At 41.9% G+C, this 20,366-nt stretch overlaps 1 protein-coding gene across 1 annotated transcript in view; it reads right to left on the bottom strand.

Moving 5' to 3' along the window:
• timp2a (TIMP metallopeptidase inhibitor 2a) overlaps positions 1-20,366 on the bottom strand; it is an 88,777-nt gene that overhangs the window by 6,629 nt on the left and 61,782 nt on the right. Inside the window, exons 3-4 of the mRNA XM_043714916.2 lie at positions 9,628-9,736; positions 3,889-4,013 (exon numbers count right to left, since the gene is read on the bottom strand). Coding sequence (XP_043570851.1) covers positions 3,889-4,013; positions 9,628-9,736 — 234 coding nt within the window. The remainder of the gene's footprint in view (positions 1-3,888; positions 4,014-9,627; positions 9,737-20,366) is intronic.

Raw genomic sequence — 20,366 nt, 5'->3', positions numbered from 1 at the left:
GAACAGGTGCAGAGGAGGTTTACCAGGATGTTGCCTGGTATGGTAGAAAGATCGTATGAGGAAAGGCTGAGGCACTTGGGGTTGTTTTCATTGGAGAAAAGAAGGTTTAGGGGTGACTTGATAGAGGTGTATAAGATGATTAGGGGTTTAGATAGGGTCGACAGTGAGAATCTTTTTCCTCGTATGGAGTCAGCTATTACAAGGGGGCATAGCTTTAAATTAAGGGGGGGTAGGTATAGGACAGATGTTAGGGGTAGGTTCTTTACTCAGCGAGTCGTGAGTTCATGGAATGCCCTGCCAGTAGCAGTGGTGGACCCTCCCTCATTATGGGCATTTAAGCGGGCATTGGATAGGCATATGGAGGATAGTGGGCTAGTGTAGGTTAGGTGGGCTTGGATCGGCGCAACAGCGAGTGCCGAAGGGCCTGTACTGCGCTGTATTCTTCTATGTTCTATGTTCTAAGTCAGTAACTTATTATCAGGACAAACACAGCACAGTAATGAGATAAATGGTCACAATCGGTTTTTGATGGCTGGAGCTGGATGCTGATTCAAACATAGAAAATACCACATTGTATTTGTTTCAAAGAATCCCTACAGTGTGGAAACAGGCCATTTAGCTGAACAAGTCCACACCAACCCTCTGAAGAGTATCCCATTCAGACCCATTCCCCTACTCTATTACTCTACATTCCCCATGATTAATGCACTTAACCTACACATCCCTAAACACTATGGGCAACTTAGCATGGTCAATTCACCTAACTTGCACATCTTTGGACTGTGGGAGGACACCAGAGCAGCCAGAGGAAACCAATGCAGAAACGGGGAGAATGTGCAAACTCCACACAGATGGTCTTCTGAGGGTGGAAACAAACCTGGGTCCCTGTCACTGTAAGGTGGCAGTGCTAACCACTGAGCCACCATTTATGTCTCCTGGTCAGTACGAAAGTAGAGCTTTAAAGAGACATGGTCATGATATCATCACTGCATCATAGCATGTGACCTTATATTCTCTTCCCCTGGATCAACTGAAGCATGACATGCTACTGGAAGCAGGTGCCTATGTTGTAACACTATAGCTTAGCATTAGCTCAGCCACTTGTGCCTGCAGAATTGTTTGTACGTAACAGCTAGATTTGAAAATGTCTATTGGATACTTCAGTTTCATGACATCCCTGTCCAGTTTCCTCATTTTTACGGGATGACTAAATCAGTTGCAATAGGTAAAACACCCAACTGGAAACAAACTCACATAATGCCCTCATCTTTGCATGACGAGGGCCTCTGTTTAACACCTCATCCGACACTATAACACTACCCTCAGCACTGTGCACAAGAACGAGCCTAGACTATATCTCGACTCTGGTGAGGGTGTTACCATTGAATCAATTAGAATGCTAAGAGCCTTTACAAGGCCAATTTAGAAAGGTGTGGACACTAACTGCAGATGGTGAACAAAAATGTTAAGAGCATTTCCAAAAGATTATATTGAGGATTAATGGGCATGGAAAATTGTTTGTCAGCGTTCCCACTGACTGTGGAGCAAATGTAAAAGCAGCTGGCAAAAAAAACTGAAAACAAAATAAATGAGGAAGAAATTCAATCTATGGGAAAGTTTCCAGTTGAAACCATTGGCAATCTCAACATCTTAAAGAGTATCATACAGTATAACAAATCATAACATTTTAACATTGGGCTTAATCCATGGGCCTGCGGACTCGGTGTCTCAAGGACCCATTCAAATGTGGGCCACATGTCAGTTTAGTGGCCACGGGAAATGGTGTGCAAGCCATGTTCATCTGGGTCTAACAATAAATTATTTTGCTACAACTGAGCTGTAGAATGCATGGTCCATTCCTGATAGAAAGGACGTTACATGTTGAGCTCATGTCTCTTAGCCTGGATGTTTCAAATTATATGACAAGTTGGTCCATATTGCCAGGTGTGACAGAAATGGAGTCTGTTCTAGATGTACACGCATACAAAATCTTGGGCCTGAAGATTACTTTTTTGACTCAGTTGCGTCAAGTTTTTTGGAGGGATTCTCACCCATAAGGCCAAACAAGATTTCTAGTCGTATTCACCAAACACTTCATTAACTACCTATCCAGCACTCCTGTCTGATTCTAGCCCTATCGTAATTCCACATGGTACTCCCAGGGAAACCCACCACTCACCAAATATCTGTCGAAAAGACCAGCAAACCCTGCACTCGCACCACACTTAAAAGGATGATGTATAATCTGGAATTCTGAAACTGCTCCTCTTGCTCAAGGACAGAGTTGGAAGATGTCGGAGATGGGGATAATGGCATCACAATTCCCTCAACAGAGCTGGAGGTTTTGATCAACAGGGCTGGTGCAAAGGAGAGAGGGTCCTCTTCCCGGGGACCAGTAGTTCAGGCTGTGACACCAGACCCTATCACCTGGCTCGACATTAAAGCAGTGTTCACTGTTCAGAGGAAGAGTCAGCAGTGCCATCAGTAAGTCAATGAAACTCTCTGACCCTGCAGGGTAAGTGCCACAACTTTCTCTGTGCACACACACTCTATCTCTGCTGCTGCACTCACCTCAGTCTAAGACTCGTGATGTACCAGTCTCACTATTGCCTACAACATCTTCCTTTATTCGCTTTCATATCTCCCACAACCTTCCCTGATATGGTCACTGCATGCACACCCACTCCCTCAGACACCTTGGAAAAAAGTGAGGACTACAGATGCTGGAGATCAGAGTCAAGAGAATGTGATGTTAGCAAAGCACAGCACAGCAGGTCAGGAAGCATCCAAAGAGCAGGGGCAAAAAAATGCAGCGTTTCAGGCAAAAGCCTTTCAAGGATGAGGCTTGTGGGCCAGGGAGGATGAGAGATAAATGGGAAGGGAGTGGGGCTTGGCGGGGGCTGGGGGCAGGAGGGGGTTAGCTGAGAAAGTGATAGGTAGATGAAGGTGGGAGGGAAAAATGATAGGTCAGAGAGGAATGTGGAGCAGATAGATGGGAAGGAAGATGGACAAGTCAAGAGGACATGTAGAAACTGCAGCCAATATTTGACCACCTGCATTTCTTAACTGTTTTGAAAGAAAAAAGCTTCACTAACCCAAAAAAGGAAAAAACACAGTTAAGATAAAAATGAATTTTGTGGTTGCCAACCTTAATTTCAACAGAACCATTTAGATCAGAAAGATCTTACCTTTCACTCAAGTCTATGTTCAATGAGCTGATGTCAGCACTGAAGCTAATGACAAGATTGCCATCCACAGCACAACGTTTAGGTTATCCAATGGGGTAACCAAGTAGCCATAGAAGTCTGCTCACAATTTCCTTCTCACAGCACCAGGGACCCAGGTTCATTTCCAGCCTTGGGATACTTTCTTGCTGTGTCTGTGTGGGTTTCCTCCAGGAGCTCTGGTTTCCTCCCACAATCCAAAGATGTGCAGGTTAGGTGAATTGGCCATGCTAAATTGCCCATTGTGTTCAGTTATGGAAAGGTTAGGTGCATGAGTCAGGGGTAAATGTAGAATAGGTCTGGGTGGGATACTCGGAGGGTCGGTGTTGACTTATTGGGCCGAAGGGCCTGTTTCTACACATAGGGATTCTAATTCCACTTGTAAACATAGCATCTTGCATTTTACAATAATTTCGATTTTAGGTTTTGATGAAACCTCCACATGGAGAACTCACTGTCCCAAATGTAATATTCTGACTGACTATCTGAATGTATAAAATAATTACAGCCATTTGCATATCCTCCAATTTACAGAAAGATAAATTGAGAAACCAATCTAACTCAAGATGCACCAACCTTTAAAGCTCATGAGGAAATCATGATCCAAATAATATTTTCATTACAGATCACTTTCTTGATTATTGTATCATTTGTATTCTCTTACCTTACAATCACATCCCATTTGGTATCTCTGGTTCAGGCTTTTCTTCTGTGTGGGAGTTAACATGTCCCATTGCTTAATAAAATCACAGAGTGTGATTAACATCTTTCCATCTTCACCCAGTTTACCTATGGACATATAAAAATAAAAGCCATTGTCTTTTATTGTTTTATGATTTGTACAAATTGCAAAAGAAAACACTTTAAGCCAAGTCGCGAATGATTTGCAGTTACTAATCTGGGAATTTGAATTTGAACGATTTTGGATACCTGAATTGGATTTTCTCAAAAAGATAATGAAAGGACATGAGGATAGTTATCTTAAACAAGGAATTTCTTTAGAGCAGTCAAAATGTCTTGTGATAACTGCATATTTTTGGAACTCATCTGTCTGGATTTATAACCATCAGGCTTCAGTTTCAGATATTGTTTTGAAATAGTTGATAAGAAAACTGCTATTAAAAAAACAAATTCGCAGCTCAGCTTTCCTGTTCCTGGAAAACGGGCCTTATTGTGACGGGACCCTAGCCAGTTGTTTCTCGAAAAGAAGACTGAAAAAAAAAACTTGACAACATTTCCTGAAAGACTGCATCTTTGGCAACTGTCTGTGTTCAGCAACATTTGTCTTTGTGCATCACCATATCAGCCATCCCAATATTCCAAACGGAGGAACAAGGATTGGAGTAGGCCATTTAGTCAGAGTTCATAGGGTGATAGAGAGTGAGCAGGGCTTTTTTTAAAAAAAAAAGTTGTTGCATAGTCATATATTTGTGAAGCTTACATAGAACATTGTAGGATACCATGATCTCTCTTTGCAATCTCTTCCTATTTATACAATGTACTTATATTTTATTATTCTAGTCAAAATGAATAATTTCACATTTTCCATATTATACTATATTTGCCAGATCTTTGCCCACTCAATCTCTTTTGTACTCTGCATATGCGTTCTTCATAACTTACTTTCTTTACTTTTCTTTGTGTCAACAAATTTGGAAACCATCCAAGTCACTTACGGACTTAAAAACTGTTGGATACCATGACTTAATCTTTTCAACCTTAAAAAAGACCCATATATGCCTACTCTTTGCTTTCTGGTCAACCTTCTATCTACGTCAACATGCTACTCCAATATGTGCTTTGTTTTCCCACAATCTTTGAAAACGTACTTTATCAAATGTGCTCTGGAAACTTAAGTGCAGTTCAGTCATCCATTTCCCTTTATCCACGTGTTACTTCCATAAGCTCATTGGATAAATTGGTCAAATATGATTTCCTTTTCTCAAAAAGGAGTGAATACCTTGAACACTTCAAAGTGACCTGCTGTAACGTCTTTACTCTTATTTTCGAACATTTTTTCAACTGACAGCTATCAAGGTACGTGAGGAGTTTTGTGTTCTGACTCCCTACATTTTTGAATCAAGGAATTATGTTTGCTGTCTTCCAATCTAATGGGATGTTTCCAGAGCAGGGGGACGTTTTGGAAAATTAAAACCTATGCAGCAATTTTCTCACTTGACACTTCTGTTAAGATCCGAGGATGAAAACCACCAGGTCCCAGGCACTTGTCAACACATGTTGCCAACAATTTACTCACTGCCACTTCCCTGATGAGTGTAATTTTCCTCAGTTCCTCCCTCCCTTTCATTTCCTCATTTGTAGCTTCTTGTGGAATGTTGCTTTGAACCTCTGCAGTGAAGACTGATGCAAAATCGTTTATTTTTAAAATATTTAGGAAAACTCTAATTCTGTTTTTATACTTCTGGGAACCCCTATCATACTGGCATTCAAAACAAAAATTTATTGACCAAAATCAATTTTTCTTTTGTTAAGGGAATCTCTGGAGAGGTGATAAAACAAAAATCAGAGAAACATCCATTCAGCGAGAACTAAGAATTCTACAAACTTTGCTACTTTGATGATATAAGACATCAACAAACAGCAGTGGGCTCAGGCTCAATTAGAAGAACTCCAACACTCTAAGCAACATTTTAAACTACATATTCTTTATTTTCTTATTGTACTGGTCCATCCCACTTCTTTCAAACTCGACTGATATCCAACATGAGCAGTACCTTGGGGTTAATAAGTAATAAAATTCCTCTTTCACACAAGGAAGTCTTGCAATTGCACTTAATTAGTTCTGTGTTATTTCAAATGTTAAAAAGGAAATTCAAATCTTAGTTGTGACTGGCCTTGCAGGTTGAAACGAGGGAAGCTGATGGGCCCCTTATTTGGTCATAAAGATGCCAGAAGCATCTTTACTTACAGCCTTACTTACAGGACCTTACTTACAGCCCATGTTCAGACACACAGTCACAACAACTGGATTCCAGGGGCAAGGAGTGTGTGACTGCAAGGAGAAAACATTGACAAAAGCTTTTCATTGAGTTTGGCACCAAGGAATGCAAAATCCTCCCACCCCAACACCCCTCCACTGAAATATACAGGGATATGGGAAAAACATGGAACAGAGGATGGTAGTTCCTGGAGATCAAACATCTCAGCCCCATGACAGTGCCCTGAGGAATTTCCAGAATGTACTAACTTAGTTAAACTATTTCAACTCTTCTCCCTCAACCTACTAGACTGTGTTAGAATCAGGAGCAATTGAAGGATTCAAAAAGGGAATTGGATTATTTTCTGAAAAGGAGGAATGCTCTTGAATATGGTGGAGAAGGTGAGACAATGGGACTAATGGATTTCCTCATTCAGAGAGCTGCTACAGACAAGACGGGCCAAATTGTCTCTTTAATGAAGCAAAATGGTATTATGCTGTGATTCTGTGAAGTACCTGACATCGCTGTTTGTGGGCCAGGAACAGCAGTAATGTTTTCCTCAGGCTCAACATAATCCCTCTCCTCAGTGATTTGCCCGTGTTTTTTAAAATGGAACCATTAGACCTCCCATTCTCTTGTGATTTGGATGTCTACCTAATTTCCTTCATTATGCCAGCATGCCTCTCAGCTTGAGGAGGCTTTGACCCATGACGCAGGCACCTTGTCCAGAAGGCCTCTGTCAGCTAAGCTACCTGTGGCCGAAAATAATTCTTAAAAAGGAATTCTCTCAGTTAAGTTCTGCAGGACATTTGGGAAATCCATTTTTCCAGGCCTCTAATCTCATCACAACGCCCTACAGCCCACCCAGAATAGAACTTACTTCCAGGCTAATTACTTTGTAATTACAAAAATACAGAGTCTTTCACATTGCTTTAATTTGACTGAGTAAAACTTACATTTGTTACTCTGTTAAAAGTAGTAGTAGATTCATTTTTCTGGAACAAATTAGCCACTCTATAATTGTTGTTTCTCTTTGACTTTGTCTACATCCCACATTTGTGAAAGATCACATATCTGACTTGTTCGTTTCATTGGAAGTATGATGCGCTGTATAAAAATGTCTCTCTCCAGAGATTTTTGTTTCTCTATTTTGTTGTCTGCTCCAAAAATAGTTTTACAGAATATATACATAGTTAGATCATCTAACTAGTGATTCGAACATGTGCAATCTAATATTGTATTCCAAAACAATGTAGTGTAATGTGTTTTTAAAAAGCAACATGATCATACTATCTTTTAAGACTGAGAATGTCTTAAAGTGGTAACGCAATGTCAATTCCCAACTTTACTCCACTGAATGTGTAAGTAGGCAACAGCTCACTAAGTTCCTGTTGAAGTGATCCTCTGCTTATTAGCAAGAGCTGGAGTAGAACTGGACAATTAGTCAATCTATTTTCTCTCTCTCTCTCTCCTTACTTAGTGTCTGTTTTATAAATGAGGTTTTGAATGATTATGCTTTGGGACTGTCTGTAAATTTAGGGTAAAATGTAGGAAAGAAGAAGAGGGTCATGTAATCTGTTCCAAATGTTAAGAGCAAACGGTCTGGCCTTTACATCGAAGATGATATGGGGACCAAGCTGTTTTACTGGGGAGGTGGTGCAAGGTGCTCACATTGTAAAAATGGCAAGGGATAGATACTTAGTCTCCAAAGTCCCAGGAAGGTTTAAGAATATTAGGTTCTGTAAATGATTATTCTTTAACTGTTCATTTAATTTCAAGAAGAATTAGGTTCACAGTAGAAAGGTTGGCTGACCGTACTCGCACACGTGATTCATATTCCTGTGGAATTAGCATTTGAAAGAAGTCATTGCATCGGAAGCTATCGATAAGTCAGGCCTGGGAATCTAGTAGGTCTCAAAACAGCATGAGTTAGACTGCAAATCGACACAGCAGGTCCACGTGGTTCACAGTGCAAGAGTTTGCACTCAAATTGAAAATAATAAAATTCAAGGTTTCAAACAGGGCTTGAAGATTCATCCAGCTTGAGCTAAAGGGATAAACTCCAGAAAAACCCTCACTATGAAAGATATTTCTACGATTAAATATTACCAGACAGGGAAAGGAAAATAATGGAAGTATCCAATTCAGGAGCTAAGGACAACTTTGGACTGATTCTGGGAGGTTTTAATAGCTATTTGAAGAACAAGAGTAAAATATAATTGTGGCCGGTGATTTTTGGCTATTTTGAAGGGTTAAATGGAGGAACTTTTCTGTCGTTTAAAGCATAAATTGCCTTCTGAAATAGTATTTAGTCCTTGATGCTTTTAGTTTGTACAGTGAGGTTCTTAAAACTTGAAATCTTATGTGATCCTTTAAGTTGATTACTAGGAATTCAACCTTAAAAGCTATTCGTACTAGTTTATAAGAAGCTCATAACATCTGTATTCCACTTTCCCAAACTTATCGTATTAGAGATATACAGCACATCTAGTCCCACCTGGCCTATATCCCTCCAAACCATTCCTATTCATGTACCCATCAAGATGCCTTGTAAATGTTACAATTATACTCACCTCCACTACTTCCTCTGGCAGCTCATTCCATACACGCACTACCCTCTGTATGAGAAAGTTATCCCTTAAGTCCCTTTTATATCTTTCCCCTTTCACCCTAAATCTATGCCCTCTAGTTCTGGATTGCCCCACCCCAGGGAAAAAGCTTTAACTATTTATTCTATCCATGTCCCTCATGATTTTGTAAACTTCTATAAGGTCACCCCTCAGCCTCCAATGCTCAAAGGAAAAACAGCCCCAGTCTCTTCAACCTCTCCCTATAGCTCAAATCCTCCAACCCTGGCACCATCCATGCTTTTACTGTAAAAATTGGGGCAGCACGGTAGCACAGTGGTTAGCATGCTGCGTCAACGCCAGAGACCTGGGTTCAATTCCCGCCTCAGGCAACTGTCGGTGTGGAGTTTGCACATTCTCCCAGTGTCTGCATTGGTTTCCTCCCACAGTCCAAAAATGTGCAGGTTAGGTGAATTGGCCATGCTAAATTGCCAGTAGTGTTAGGTGAAGAGGGGAATGGGTCTGGGTGGGTTGCTCTTTGGAGGGTTGGTGTGGACTTGTTGGGCCAAAGTAATCTAATCTATATATTTTCTGAACCCTTTCAAGTTTCACAACATCGCTCCGATAGGAAGGAGAACAGAATTGCACACAATATTCCAAAAGTGGCCTAACCAATGTCCTATACAGCTGCAACATGACCTCCCAACTCCTGTACTCAATACTCTGACCAATAAAGGAAAGCATACCAAATGCCTTCTTCACTATCCTATCTACTTGCGATTTTACTTTCAAGGATGACAATTGGGCAAACTGAAAAGTTCAACTCAACTGGCTTTCCAACAGGCTTTAAACTCAAGTATTCTTGCAGAATTTTCAAAATGAATAGATGTACGCTACCTGTAATTAAGTATTCTTTTTTCCCATTTGTTTCAAGCGTGACTCCACACACCGCTGAAGAAGTGGCAGTGAAAATATATTCAATGTTGTGCTCTGGTCCTTTGAACATCTGGAAACAATGGAAGTTGCCTGTTAAAATTAACGTAGCTCAAAATATTAAAGAGGTTTAAAAATTGTTAGAATGTAGATCATTACTTGGATATAGTGATCAGCTGTTTTCCATTAAAAAGTTATCAATTTTGATGCATTAGAAACCAGAGGCAATAAAGTAAAAGTAGAATATTACAAATGCTGGGAAGCTGAAATAAAAACAGAATATGTTGCAAAAGCCTAGGAGGTCAGGCAGCCTTGTGGCGAGAGAAATCGTTAAGGTTTATTGTCTTAAAACATTAACTCTGCTTTCGTCCTCAAATGTTGACTGACCTGTTAAGTATTTCCAGAATACACTATTTTTAGTTCAAGATTTATTATTTTCTCTGTAAAATATACAAAATCTTTGCTTGTGGTACTTCTAGTCTTTTGTACACTTCAAAAAGTTTACTTAAAATTCCAGAGAGAGTAACAGTCGTCCTATTTCAATGAATGGTTGTACGTGATTTTCATGATTGATGGATGAATCACTAATGAAATGCAATCAACTCAAAAACATTAAGAATTTGTGGAATCATCAGCTAAGCTTGTGTGTATCAAGACATGTATGACAATTTAGAAAATTAGCAAAAATTATATACCTAACCACTAAAGCTGCTGTTGTAGCTAACTAGCATAATTATCCAGTTTAATTGATAATATTACTTGCAATTGGGGTTTCAAAATGCAATTTCCTTCATACTCACTAAAATTAGAAAATTAATTTTAATGTAGCACCTTAATTTATTTTGTCTATCTTGATATTTCTGTTCTAGATCTGGATATCTGGCATTAAAAAGATTAACAGCTAACAGATGAAATGCCTTTCTCAGCAGAACCAAAATATTCTAGAATCTGCCATTTGTGAATGATCAGTTTTTTTTGAGCGTTTTCCCAGGGATTCGATATCAAGGTAGCATTTGATGGGTGTTGCTAAAATATCACTGATAATGTGCACGCAACAGAATTTGTGAATGAGAAAGGCCAGAGGATCGATGTTGTCATTTTAAACCAGATCATGGAGAATGGAGAAATGGTACATAATTGAAATTGACATGGGTGGATAATATCAGCAGTCAGCTATCTGACTGAAAACTTACTTCTTTCTTATAAAACACAAATCAGAAGTACAAAGGAGCAGGTTCTAAGAAACCACCGGGCATATTAAAATAAGGACACTTGGAACCTTATTGCACGTTAAAACGACTATAGGATGTTGTCAGTTTGTGTGATTTATTTATATTATTTTATATTGTATCTGATTTATTTAAAAAGAAAAAAGGGAATCAGTTATTGTCTGCTATGGGTCAAAAGAGATGCTGGAGACCTAACGCAATGAGGCAAAAAATGATGGATATATTAATGAGGTGTGAATGTGCGAGGAAGAACATCCTAATCAACTGGAAATCAGAAAAGCCTCCAGGCCTTGCAGGGTGGCATACACTTGTGATGGAGCACGTCCCTCAGGATTACCTGACAAGTACAGTGCACCACTGAATGGAGCAATTCCATAAGACATGGTGGCCATTTCTAAATTATACAGACATGGATCTGTCAGCGGTATTGATTAGGGCCTTTATATAGCCTCAAGGGCTGTATATGGTGGTCCGGGGACCGGGCCGGGGGGGGGGGAAAAGAGAAGGTGCTTAGTAAATAAGGGTAGAATTACTATTGCTCCTGTGGACAGGAGCCTTTGAGGTGTGACGAGTGGAGCAATGTAATATAAATAAAGTACAACGTAGTGTCATTTAATTTTTGTGGATTGTAATTTAACTTAGGGTTATCGCATTTAATTTCAGTCTGTGCTAATTTGGTTTAAGTTAAGTAAATATGAGTTAAGTAAATATATCTTGGAGAATAGGCAGTTTATTGTTAACGTTACTATAATAACAATAGTACAATATCATTTCTACTTTTCTGTACTTTTATAATTTTGTTTTTTTATGGTTTGTGTTTTTGTAAAAAGGGAAACTTTTCTTCAATTAAATATATACATAAAAAAGGTGTGAATGAATTGTATAAATGTGGGGAGCAAGTAATCAACCCCAGTCATGGTCCAGGGGTATCAGTTTTATGGAGTGTAGTTAACTAAAGTGAAGTCTTCACTCAAAGTCTGGACTTGGACTCTGTTCAAAAACATTTATCTTCTTGTGTGCTGTGTTTTAGTGCTAAACCACCATCCAGAGCAAGGTTATTGCATGTACTTTAGTTTTGACAGAAGCAAGGAGATCAGAATCAGTAGAAAAAAGGCACCATTTTATTACACAAGTAAAGCAAGTAACAGCGAACAATTGTAGGAGTTTTATATCCAGTAAGCAGAAAGCTGACAGAGAACTCAGTAAGTGAAAGCATAGAACACACAGACATGACTCTGGGCAGACAGTAAGGACTGCAGATGTTGGAAGTCAGAGTCAAAGGGTGTGAAGCTGGAAAAACAAAGTGGGTCAGATAGCAGCCGAGGAGCAGAAAAGTCAATGTTTCAGGCCAAAACTTTTCATAGAGTCTGGGGAGGGGGAGGGAGGGGGATGGAATGGTTGTAGGTGGATGCAGGTAGTGGGTTACTCTGATTGGTTAGTGAGAGGGGTGGAGCAGACATGGGGAGTGGGAAGATGGTTTAACTCGAGGGTCACCACCACTCAGGTTGGATGGGAGAGGTTGAGGAAAAAATAAAGTCTTTCATGGTGACCTCAGCTGATGTGGGAATTGAACCCATGTAATTGGATCACACTGTATTGCAAACTAGCCGTTCAGCCATGTGAGCCATCCATTCCCCGAAAACATCATTTCTATCATAGATGCAGTTATGATTGCTGCCTGTGAAAGCCATAACAAAAAAAAGGTTTCCAATAGCTCCCCAAGACTATTGGGCAGTATACATATCAAGTGAGACGGTTACATTTTGTGGTCCCTGGATGTGATTACCACAGTACATATGGCTGCAGTTCTTTGTTCAACAACTGGCAGAGGCATGAGACAATGACTTGGGACATCCTGAGGCAGCTTTAACACTTGCTATCTGTCAGCCGCACATAGTTGCATCAAACCTAAAGATCCAGTTTCATGTGCGAGCTCTTCTTCAATGTGGTGACACTTGCCCTGTTCCTTTCTCTGCAGAGTGTGGGGCAATTGCTGGCAGCTGTTGTATAAGGAGACTGAGATGGTGGTCCTTCGAGCCATATGAGCACAAAGGTGGCAGGGTTGATCGACACCATTAGCCTTGACTTTCAGGAGATTTGAGAACCATAAGCGCACAGTCCTTTGAACGGAACATTTTACCCTGATATCCTTTCCCCATGTCTGCTCCAAGTCTGGCATCACCTCATAGCTATCCAGGTCCATACCACCCTATAAACCAGGGGAGTCTGAAATGCTCTTTGGCTTGCCACAACATCACCCCAGTGCTTGAAGTCGGTTATTGCTGGATTGTCTTCTAGTTTGACAATACCCCATCCAATATACTCTAAGTTATGCTGACCTCTGCCTTGTTTACATCATGGACAGACACTATAAACCTCCCCAGTTTCTATTAAGTGTATCCCCAGTAGACCATAGCCCATTTCCTAAATTATTAAAAAATCTCCCCCAGTGGCCAATAAGAAAGGCCCAGACATGGTTTTAGATTAGATTAGATTAGATTCTCCACAGTATGTTTACTCAAATTCCAGGACTGCTAGAGGCCCGATCCAGTGGACTGAAAGACAGAACCCATCCCTGACTGAGTGACCACTGAGACGAAAGTGAGTACTGCAGATGCTGGAGATTAGAGTCAAGAGTATTGTGCTGGAATAGCGCAGCAGGTCCAGGCAGCATCAGAGGAGCAGGAAAATTGACGTTCGGGCAAAAGCCCTTCATCAGGAATGACCACTTGATGATCATGGCCAAACTGTCACAGGAGAATAATTGCAGCCTCTGGCCTGACTGAGGAGTCTAAGTCACAATTTGGAGGAATCCACCATCACCCAGATGACCATACCTCCTCTTTCACACATCACCATGCTCTTCATGCAGGCATGGGCACTAGATCTGATGATGCATTGTTCCCTTCATTCATATCTAACCACTGTTTCACATTGGCACAAAAAAAAAGATAAGATAGCAGTTTGTGGTTGTGGGGCATGGTGAAGAGGCAGGTTGGCCACCATCCCCCCAGATAAGCTGCTGGCTGACCCTCTGCGCTAGCCTGCCGCATTGCCACTCTCCAGCCACTCTCCACTCTTCCCTCATAGTCCATGGCCTCATTTCCTGGGCAGGTTGTATTAGTTAAACGAGAGTCGCATTCTTTAGATAAACAGAGTGCTGTAAGCAATGCTGGCCTAGGGAGATTTCAGCACAGTTCAAGCATTTTAAGACAACAGAACAGGCCGGAGAGATTCTTTTCTGGAATGATTTGCACTTGATCCTGAGAGTCTCTCATTTTCACTAGAAATGACTTCTGGGGAGAACCGTGACCAGTTACAAGTCACATATGTACATAATAAAAAAAAAGGATAATAACAAGGTAGTTGATTGCCAAACTCTCACAACCACTCTCCTGTGTTCTCACCTCCCACAATATTCTTGCCAGACACTCACCAACGGAAACCTCACTTCCTGATCTGGTTGCATCTAATCCCCAGAAAAAGCTTCAGCACCAGTGGAGGTATCCCCAATTTAAGTGTCCTGACCTCCCCACAACAGAAGGCCTTGGACTCAACATGATTGCTGCAGGGGATACTGATTGCCCATATGTAATCACTTGCCTCCAGACATAGTGTGTCCTCGAAACAGAGCAACATTATACAACCTTCAGTCCCCTTGTATCTACACATCCATTTCCACCTTCCAGGAGAGAGAACAACCTCAGTCCGGTTCACCTATCAATTTTCAGCAGCCAGCAGGGACCTTCAGTGACAGAGGATGCCACAGCAGAGTTGTACCACTGTTCTTCCTCAGTAATATAGCCGGAGGTATTAGTCTAGAAGAAAGCAAATAAATAGTAGGCTGTGGAGTTAAGGCTATAATCATATCTGCCAAGATCTTGCTGAATGGTGGAAGGGGGTTTGAGGGGTCAGCTGGCTGACCTGAGCTCCTATTTTGTGTATTCTTACATCTCGTCTCCCAAACCTGTCAAATATATTTGGGCGGCATGGTGGCTCAGCAGTTACCACTGCAGCCTCACAGCACCAGGGTTCCAGGTTCAATTCCAGCCTCGGTGACTGTCTGTGTGGAGTTTGCACATTCTCCCAGTGACCGCGTGGGTTTGCTCCGGTTTCCTCCCACAGTCCAAAGGTGTGCATGTCAGGTGAACTGGCCATGCTAAATTGCCCATAGTGTTCGGTGCATTAGTCAGAGGGGCAATGGGTCTGGGTGGGTTACTCTTTGGAGCGTCGGTGTGGACTGGTTGGGCCAAAGGGCCTGTTTCCACACTGTATGACATCTAATCTAAATCATATTTACTCTTGGAAGTCACTTTCTTATTCCCCATCTACCAGCTCAACAAGTTTCAACAATGGGGATACACGTCATTGTACATGTGCTGTACAATCTGAATCAAAAACTTGGTCAGGAACAACTTCCCCCATTGTTCACCATTGTGGATTTTCAGAGTCCATTCCTCCTCTTCTCAAGTAGCACTAGCTCCTTATTATCCAAGCAGATGGTCTTCATCCAATATGAAATGGTGCAGAACACAGGACAGAATGATGATCCCCGTGTGTGTATTGCAACTCTCCATTGATATCTCAGGTGCCAAAACACACTCTTGGACAGTAGGTTATCCTCTCCATGTCAAGTTCTTGTGTGAGCCTGATTGTATGCATCCTTTGCGTGGGCTCTCAGTGGAACCTTTAGCACAGCTGTATGACTCATCCTATGCCCTTCCGGTTTGTTTAGCTGGAAGAACTTTTTGACTCATTTGGATTGACAATAGCTGTAATGATTGTTGTTGGGCTGCCAGATGTGTACTATCACTCACCAACAACTAGTTTTCAAAGAAATGTGCAAATCTAAATTCTATTCAGAAGTATTGTTTCAATTCCAATTATAATCAGATTGTTTATCATTTGATACAAGTACCGTTGTTCATAATTCTAGTTCACAATTCTTACCCTAAAAGAATTTAACTTCTAGAGAGTTGAAGATTGAAGTATTAAATGCAAAATAAATGGAAAATCCTGACTGAGAAACTGCTAATAATCCTGATGTGAATGTTGCACAAACAAGCAGGAAATTAATTTTAAAGCCATTTATTGAAAGTATTGGCAGAACCAGAACCTATTATCTTCAACTAAGCTTAAAAATAACTGGTAATTCTGGGAATGAAGGTCATAAAATCTAATCAGAAGTGGAAATTAGTCATACAAGTTGCAGAATCAAACAGTAAAGGTTCAAGGTGAAATAATTTGTTTGCATTTCCATCGTAGTCATCGCAAAGCATGGCACAAGGTGATAGAGATAGTCACAAAGGATGCAGCCTTCATTAAAAAGGTTGTTTTTTTTTAATGTATCTCTATTTGCTGATAAAAGCAGGTTGTTCTGTTTGGGAACACACAAAGATCAGATCGAAAGAAGCAACAGGAGATGTTAGTTTTGTTAGGCCTGCATTTCAGCATCACAAACACTGGTTTCATCAAGCAACACGTGGAACACCAAGCAGGGTATTATCTTAGTTTGGTTTTGCAAGGGAAAATCAGCTTGAGCTTGCAATTAGTGGGAAAAATCTGAAATGGCCCTCAGAGCCTTGTGGCAGAAAACCGTTGGCAGGGGGTAGCTCAGGAGGCTGTAGGAAGGCCAATTCGATACTTGCCAGCAACCTGAGCAAGAAGATCAGGCATCCATAGTATCCAAGTCTAAGAAAATTGACAGGGAAAATTACACCGCCATGCAAAGAAAAAATAAAGCAAGGACCCCTTTAGAACCTTACCAAGGAGCAAGTGAAATACAAAATGAGAATTAAAATGAACTCTTAAAGACCTTCTAGGTTGGTCGCAGGAAAAGTAATTGCGCCTTCAAAACTTCCAGGGGAAACAGAATGATGGGCGATATTTACCATAAGCTGGGGAAGGTGGGACCTGTACAAACAGGACGGTCTTTACTACGACCCACTCTCCCATCCTGGCACTTTCCCCTGCCACCGCAGGAACTCTAAAACCTGCGCCCACACCTCCTCCCTCACCTCTATCCAAGGCCCCAAAGGAGCTTTCCACATCCAAAGTTTTACCTGCACATCCACTAATATCATCTATTGTATCCGTTGCTCCCGATGCGGTCTCCTCTACATTGGGGAGACTGGGCGCCTCCTAGCAGAGCGCTTTAGGGAACATCTCAGACACCCGCACCAATCAACCAAATCGCCCAGTGGCTCAACATTTCAACTCCCCCTCCCACTCTGCCGAGGATATGGAGGTGCTGGGCCTCCTCCACCGCCGCTCCCTCACCACCAGACGCCTGGAGGAAGAACGCCTCATCTTCCGCCTCGGAACACTTCAACCCCAGGGCATCAATGTGGATTTCAACAGTTTCCTCATTTCCCCTACCCCCACCTCAACCTAGTTTCTAACCTCCAGCAGCTCGATCCCCTGACCTGTCCGGGCTTGTCCGACCTGCCCAGCTCCTTTTCCACCTATCCACTCCACCCTCTCCTCCCTGATCTATCACCTTCATCTCCTTCCCCACTGACCTATTGTACTCTATGCCACTCTCTCCCCACCCCCACCAGCTTATCTCTCCACGCTTCAGGCTCTCTGCCTTTATTCCTGATGAAGGGCTTTTGCCCGAAACGTCGATTTTGCCGGTCTTCGGATGCTGCCTGAATTGCTGTGCTCTTCCAGCACCACTGATCCAGAATCTGGTTTCCAGCATCTGCAGTCATTGTTTTTACCTCGGTCTTTACTTGAACCAGAGGGTGGGTGGGAAATTTGCTGGTGCTATTCAGGTGGGTTTAAACTAGCTCAGCAGGGGGATGGGAACCTGAGGTGTAGTTGCAGTGCACAGGAGGATAAGAGTAAGGTGGACAGGGACAGGATTTCAGGGTCACAGGAGTGTGCTGGCAGACAGCAAACAGGTTTGAAATGTGTCTAGTTCAATGCCAGAGGTATCCGAAATAAGGTAGGTGAGCTTGCAGCATGGATAGGTACCTGGGACTTCGATGTTGTGGCCATTTCGGAGACATGGATAGTGCAGGGTGAGGAATGGATGTTGCAGGTTCCAGGGTTTAGATCTTTCACTAAGAACAGGCAAGGCGGTAAAAAGAGTCAAGGATAGTATAACAGTGGCTGAAAGAACATTTGACGAGGACTCATCTACTGAGGTAGTGTGGGCTGAGGTTAGAAACAGGAGAGGAGAGGTCACACTGCATTGGAGTTTTTTTATAGGCTTCCGCAGAGGCCCAGGGGAGGTGGAAGAGAGGATTGGCAAAATTATTCTGGGTAGGAGTGAAAGGAACAGGGTGGTCATTATGGGGGAACGTTAACTTCCCCAACATTGACTGGAAATGCTATTACTCTAGTACGCTGGATGGATCAGTTTATGTCCAATGTGTACAGGAGGGTTTTCTGACACAGAATGTCGAAGGGCCGACAAGAGGAGGCCACACCGGATCTGGTGCTTGGTAATGAACCAGGCCAGGTGTTTGATTTAGTTGTTGGTGAGCACTTTGGAGAGAGTGACCATAATTCAGTTACATTTAGTTCAGCAATGGAAAGGGATAGGTACATGCCACAGGTCAAGAGTTATCGATGGGGCAAGGGCAATTACAATGCGATTAGGCAAGAATTAAGATGCATAGAATGGGATAGCAAAATGCAGGGGATGCAGACAATCAAAATGTGGAGCTGGTTTAAGGAACAGATATTGCGTGTCCTTGATATGTATGTCCCTGTCATGCAGGGAGGAAGTGATAAGGTAAGGAAACCGTGGTTTACTTCAGAAATTGCATCTCTTGTTAAACTGAAGAAGAAGGCTTATGTCTTGATGAGGCAATGGAGAGTTACAGATCAGCTACGAAGGATGAGAGAGAGAGAGAGAGAGAGAGAGAGAGAGAGAGAGAGAGAGAGAGAGAGAGGGAGGGAGGAGAGAGAGAGAGAGAGAGAGAGAGAGAGAGAGAGAGAGAGAGAGAGAGAGAGAGAGAGAGAGAAACGAGAGGACACGAACAGTCTTTAGCAAATAGAATAAAGGAGAACCCTAAAGCTTTCTATCAGGTATGAGAGGAATAAAAGGATGATTAGGGTAGGAATAGGGCCAGTCAAAGACAGTAGTGGGAAGTCGTGTGCGGACCCTGTGGAGATCAGAGAGGTGCTAAATGAACATTTCTCATCAGTTTTTACTCAGAAAAAGGAGAAGAATATTGTAGAGGAGAAGAATGAGGTACGAGATATTAGACTAGAAAGGATCAAGGTTAGTTACAAAGAGGTGTTATCAATGCTATAAGGAGTGAAAGTAGACAAGTCCCCTTGCCCGGATAGGATTTATCAGAGGATTCTCTGGGAAGCGAGGGAAGAGATAGCAGAGCCTTTGGCTTTGATATTTGAGTCATCATTGTCTACAGGTTTAATACCAGAGAACTGAAGGATTGCAAATATTGTGCCCTTGTTCAAGGAGGGCAGTAGAGGTCACCCAGGTAATTATAGACCAGTGAGCCTTACTTCTGTTGTAGGAAAGGTTTTGGAAAGGATTATAAGAGATAAGATTTATAATCATCTCGCAAGCAACAATTTGATTTCAGATAGTCAACATGGTTTCATAAAGGGCAGGTCGTGTCTTACAAACCTCATTGAGTTTTTTGAGAAGGTGACCAAGCATGTAGAAGAGGGTAGGGCAGTTGACGTAGTATTCATGGACTTCAGTAAAGCCTTTGATAAGGTTCCATATGGTAGGCTGTTGGAGAAAATGCAGAGGCAAGGAATTGAGGGCGATTTAGCAGTTTGGATTAGAAACTGGCTCACTGAAAGAAGGCAGCAAGTGGTGGTTGGATGGAAAATATTCAGCCTCGAGTCTGATTACTAGTGGTGTGCCAAAAGGATCTGTTTTGGTACCACTGCGGTTTGTCATTTTTATAAATGACTTAGACGCAGGCAGAGATGGAAGGATTAATAAATTTGCAGACGAGACTAAAGTCGATGGAGTAGTGGACAATTTGGAAGAATGTTACAGGTTGCGGGGGACTTGGATAAACTGCAAAATTGGGCTGAGAGGTGGCAAATGGAGTTCAATGCAGCTAAATGTAAGGTGATGCACTTTGCGAAGAATAACAGGAAGGCAGAGTACTAAGTCAACAGAAAGATTCTTGGCAGTGTGGATGTGCAGAGGGATCTTGGAGTCCATGTACATAGATCCCTGAAAGTTGCCACTCAGGTTGATAGCGCTGTTAAGAAGGCATACGGTATGTTAGGTTTCATTTGAAAGGAAAGGAGTTCCACAGCTGCAATATCATGCTGTAACTATACAAAACGCTAGCGCGGCCACACTTGGAAGTTTTAGTAAAAGGTAGTTGGAAGTTGAGGTCACGGTTGGAGGAGAGAGAGAGAGAGAGAGAGAGAGAGAGAGAGAGAGAGAGAGAGAGAGAGAGAGAGAGAGAGAGAGAGAGAGAGAGAGAGAGAGAGAAGAAAAGGAAGGGAAGGGAAAAATAGAACATG

This window comes from Chiloscyllium plagiosum, unplaced genomic scaffold, assembly GCF_037043375.1.
Source record: "Chiloscyllium plagiosum isolate Xiang-an unplaced genomic scaffold, Cpla_swu_hap1 HiC_scaffold_25, whole genome shotgun sequence".
NCBI lineage: Eukaryota > Metazoa > Chordata > Chondrichthyes > Orectolobiformes > Hemiscylliidae > Chiloscyllium > Chiloscyllium plagiosum.
Note: the sequence above shows the minus strand (reverse complement) of the source record. Positions and strands in the feature narration are given on the sequence as shown.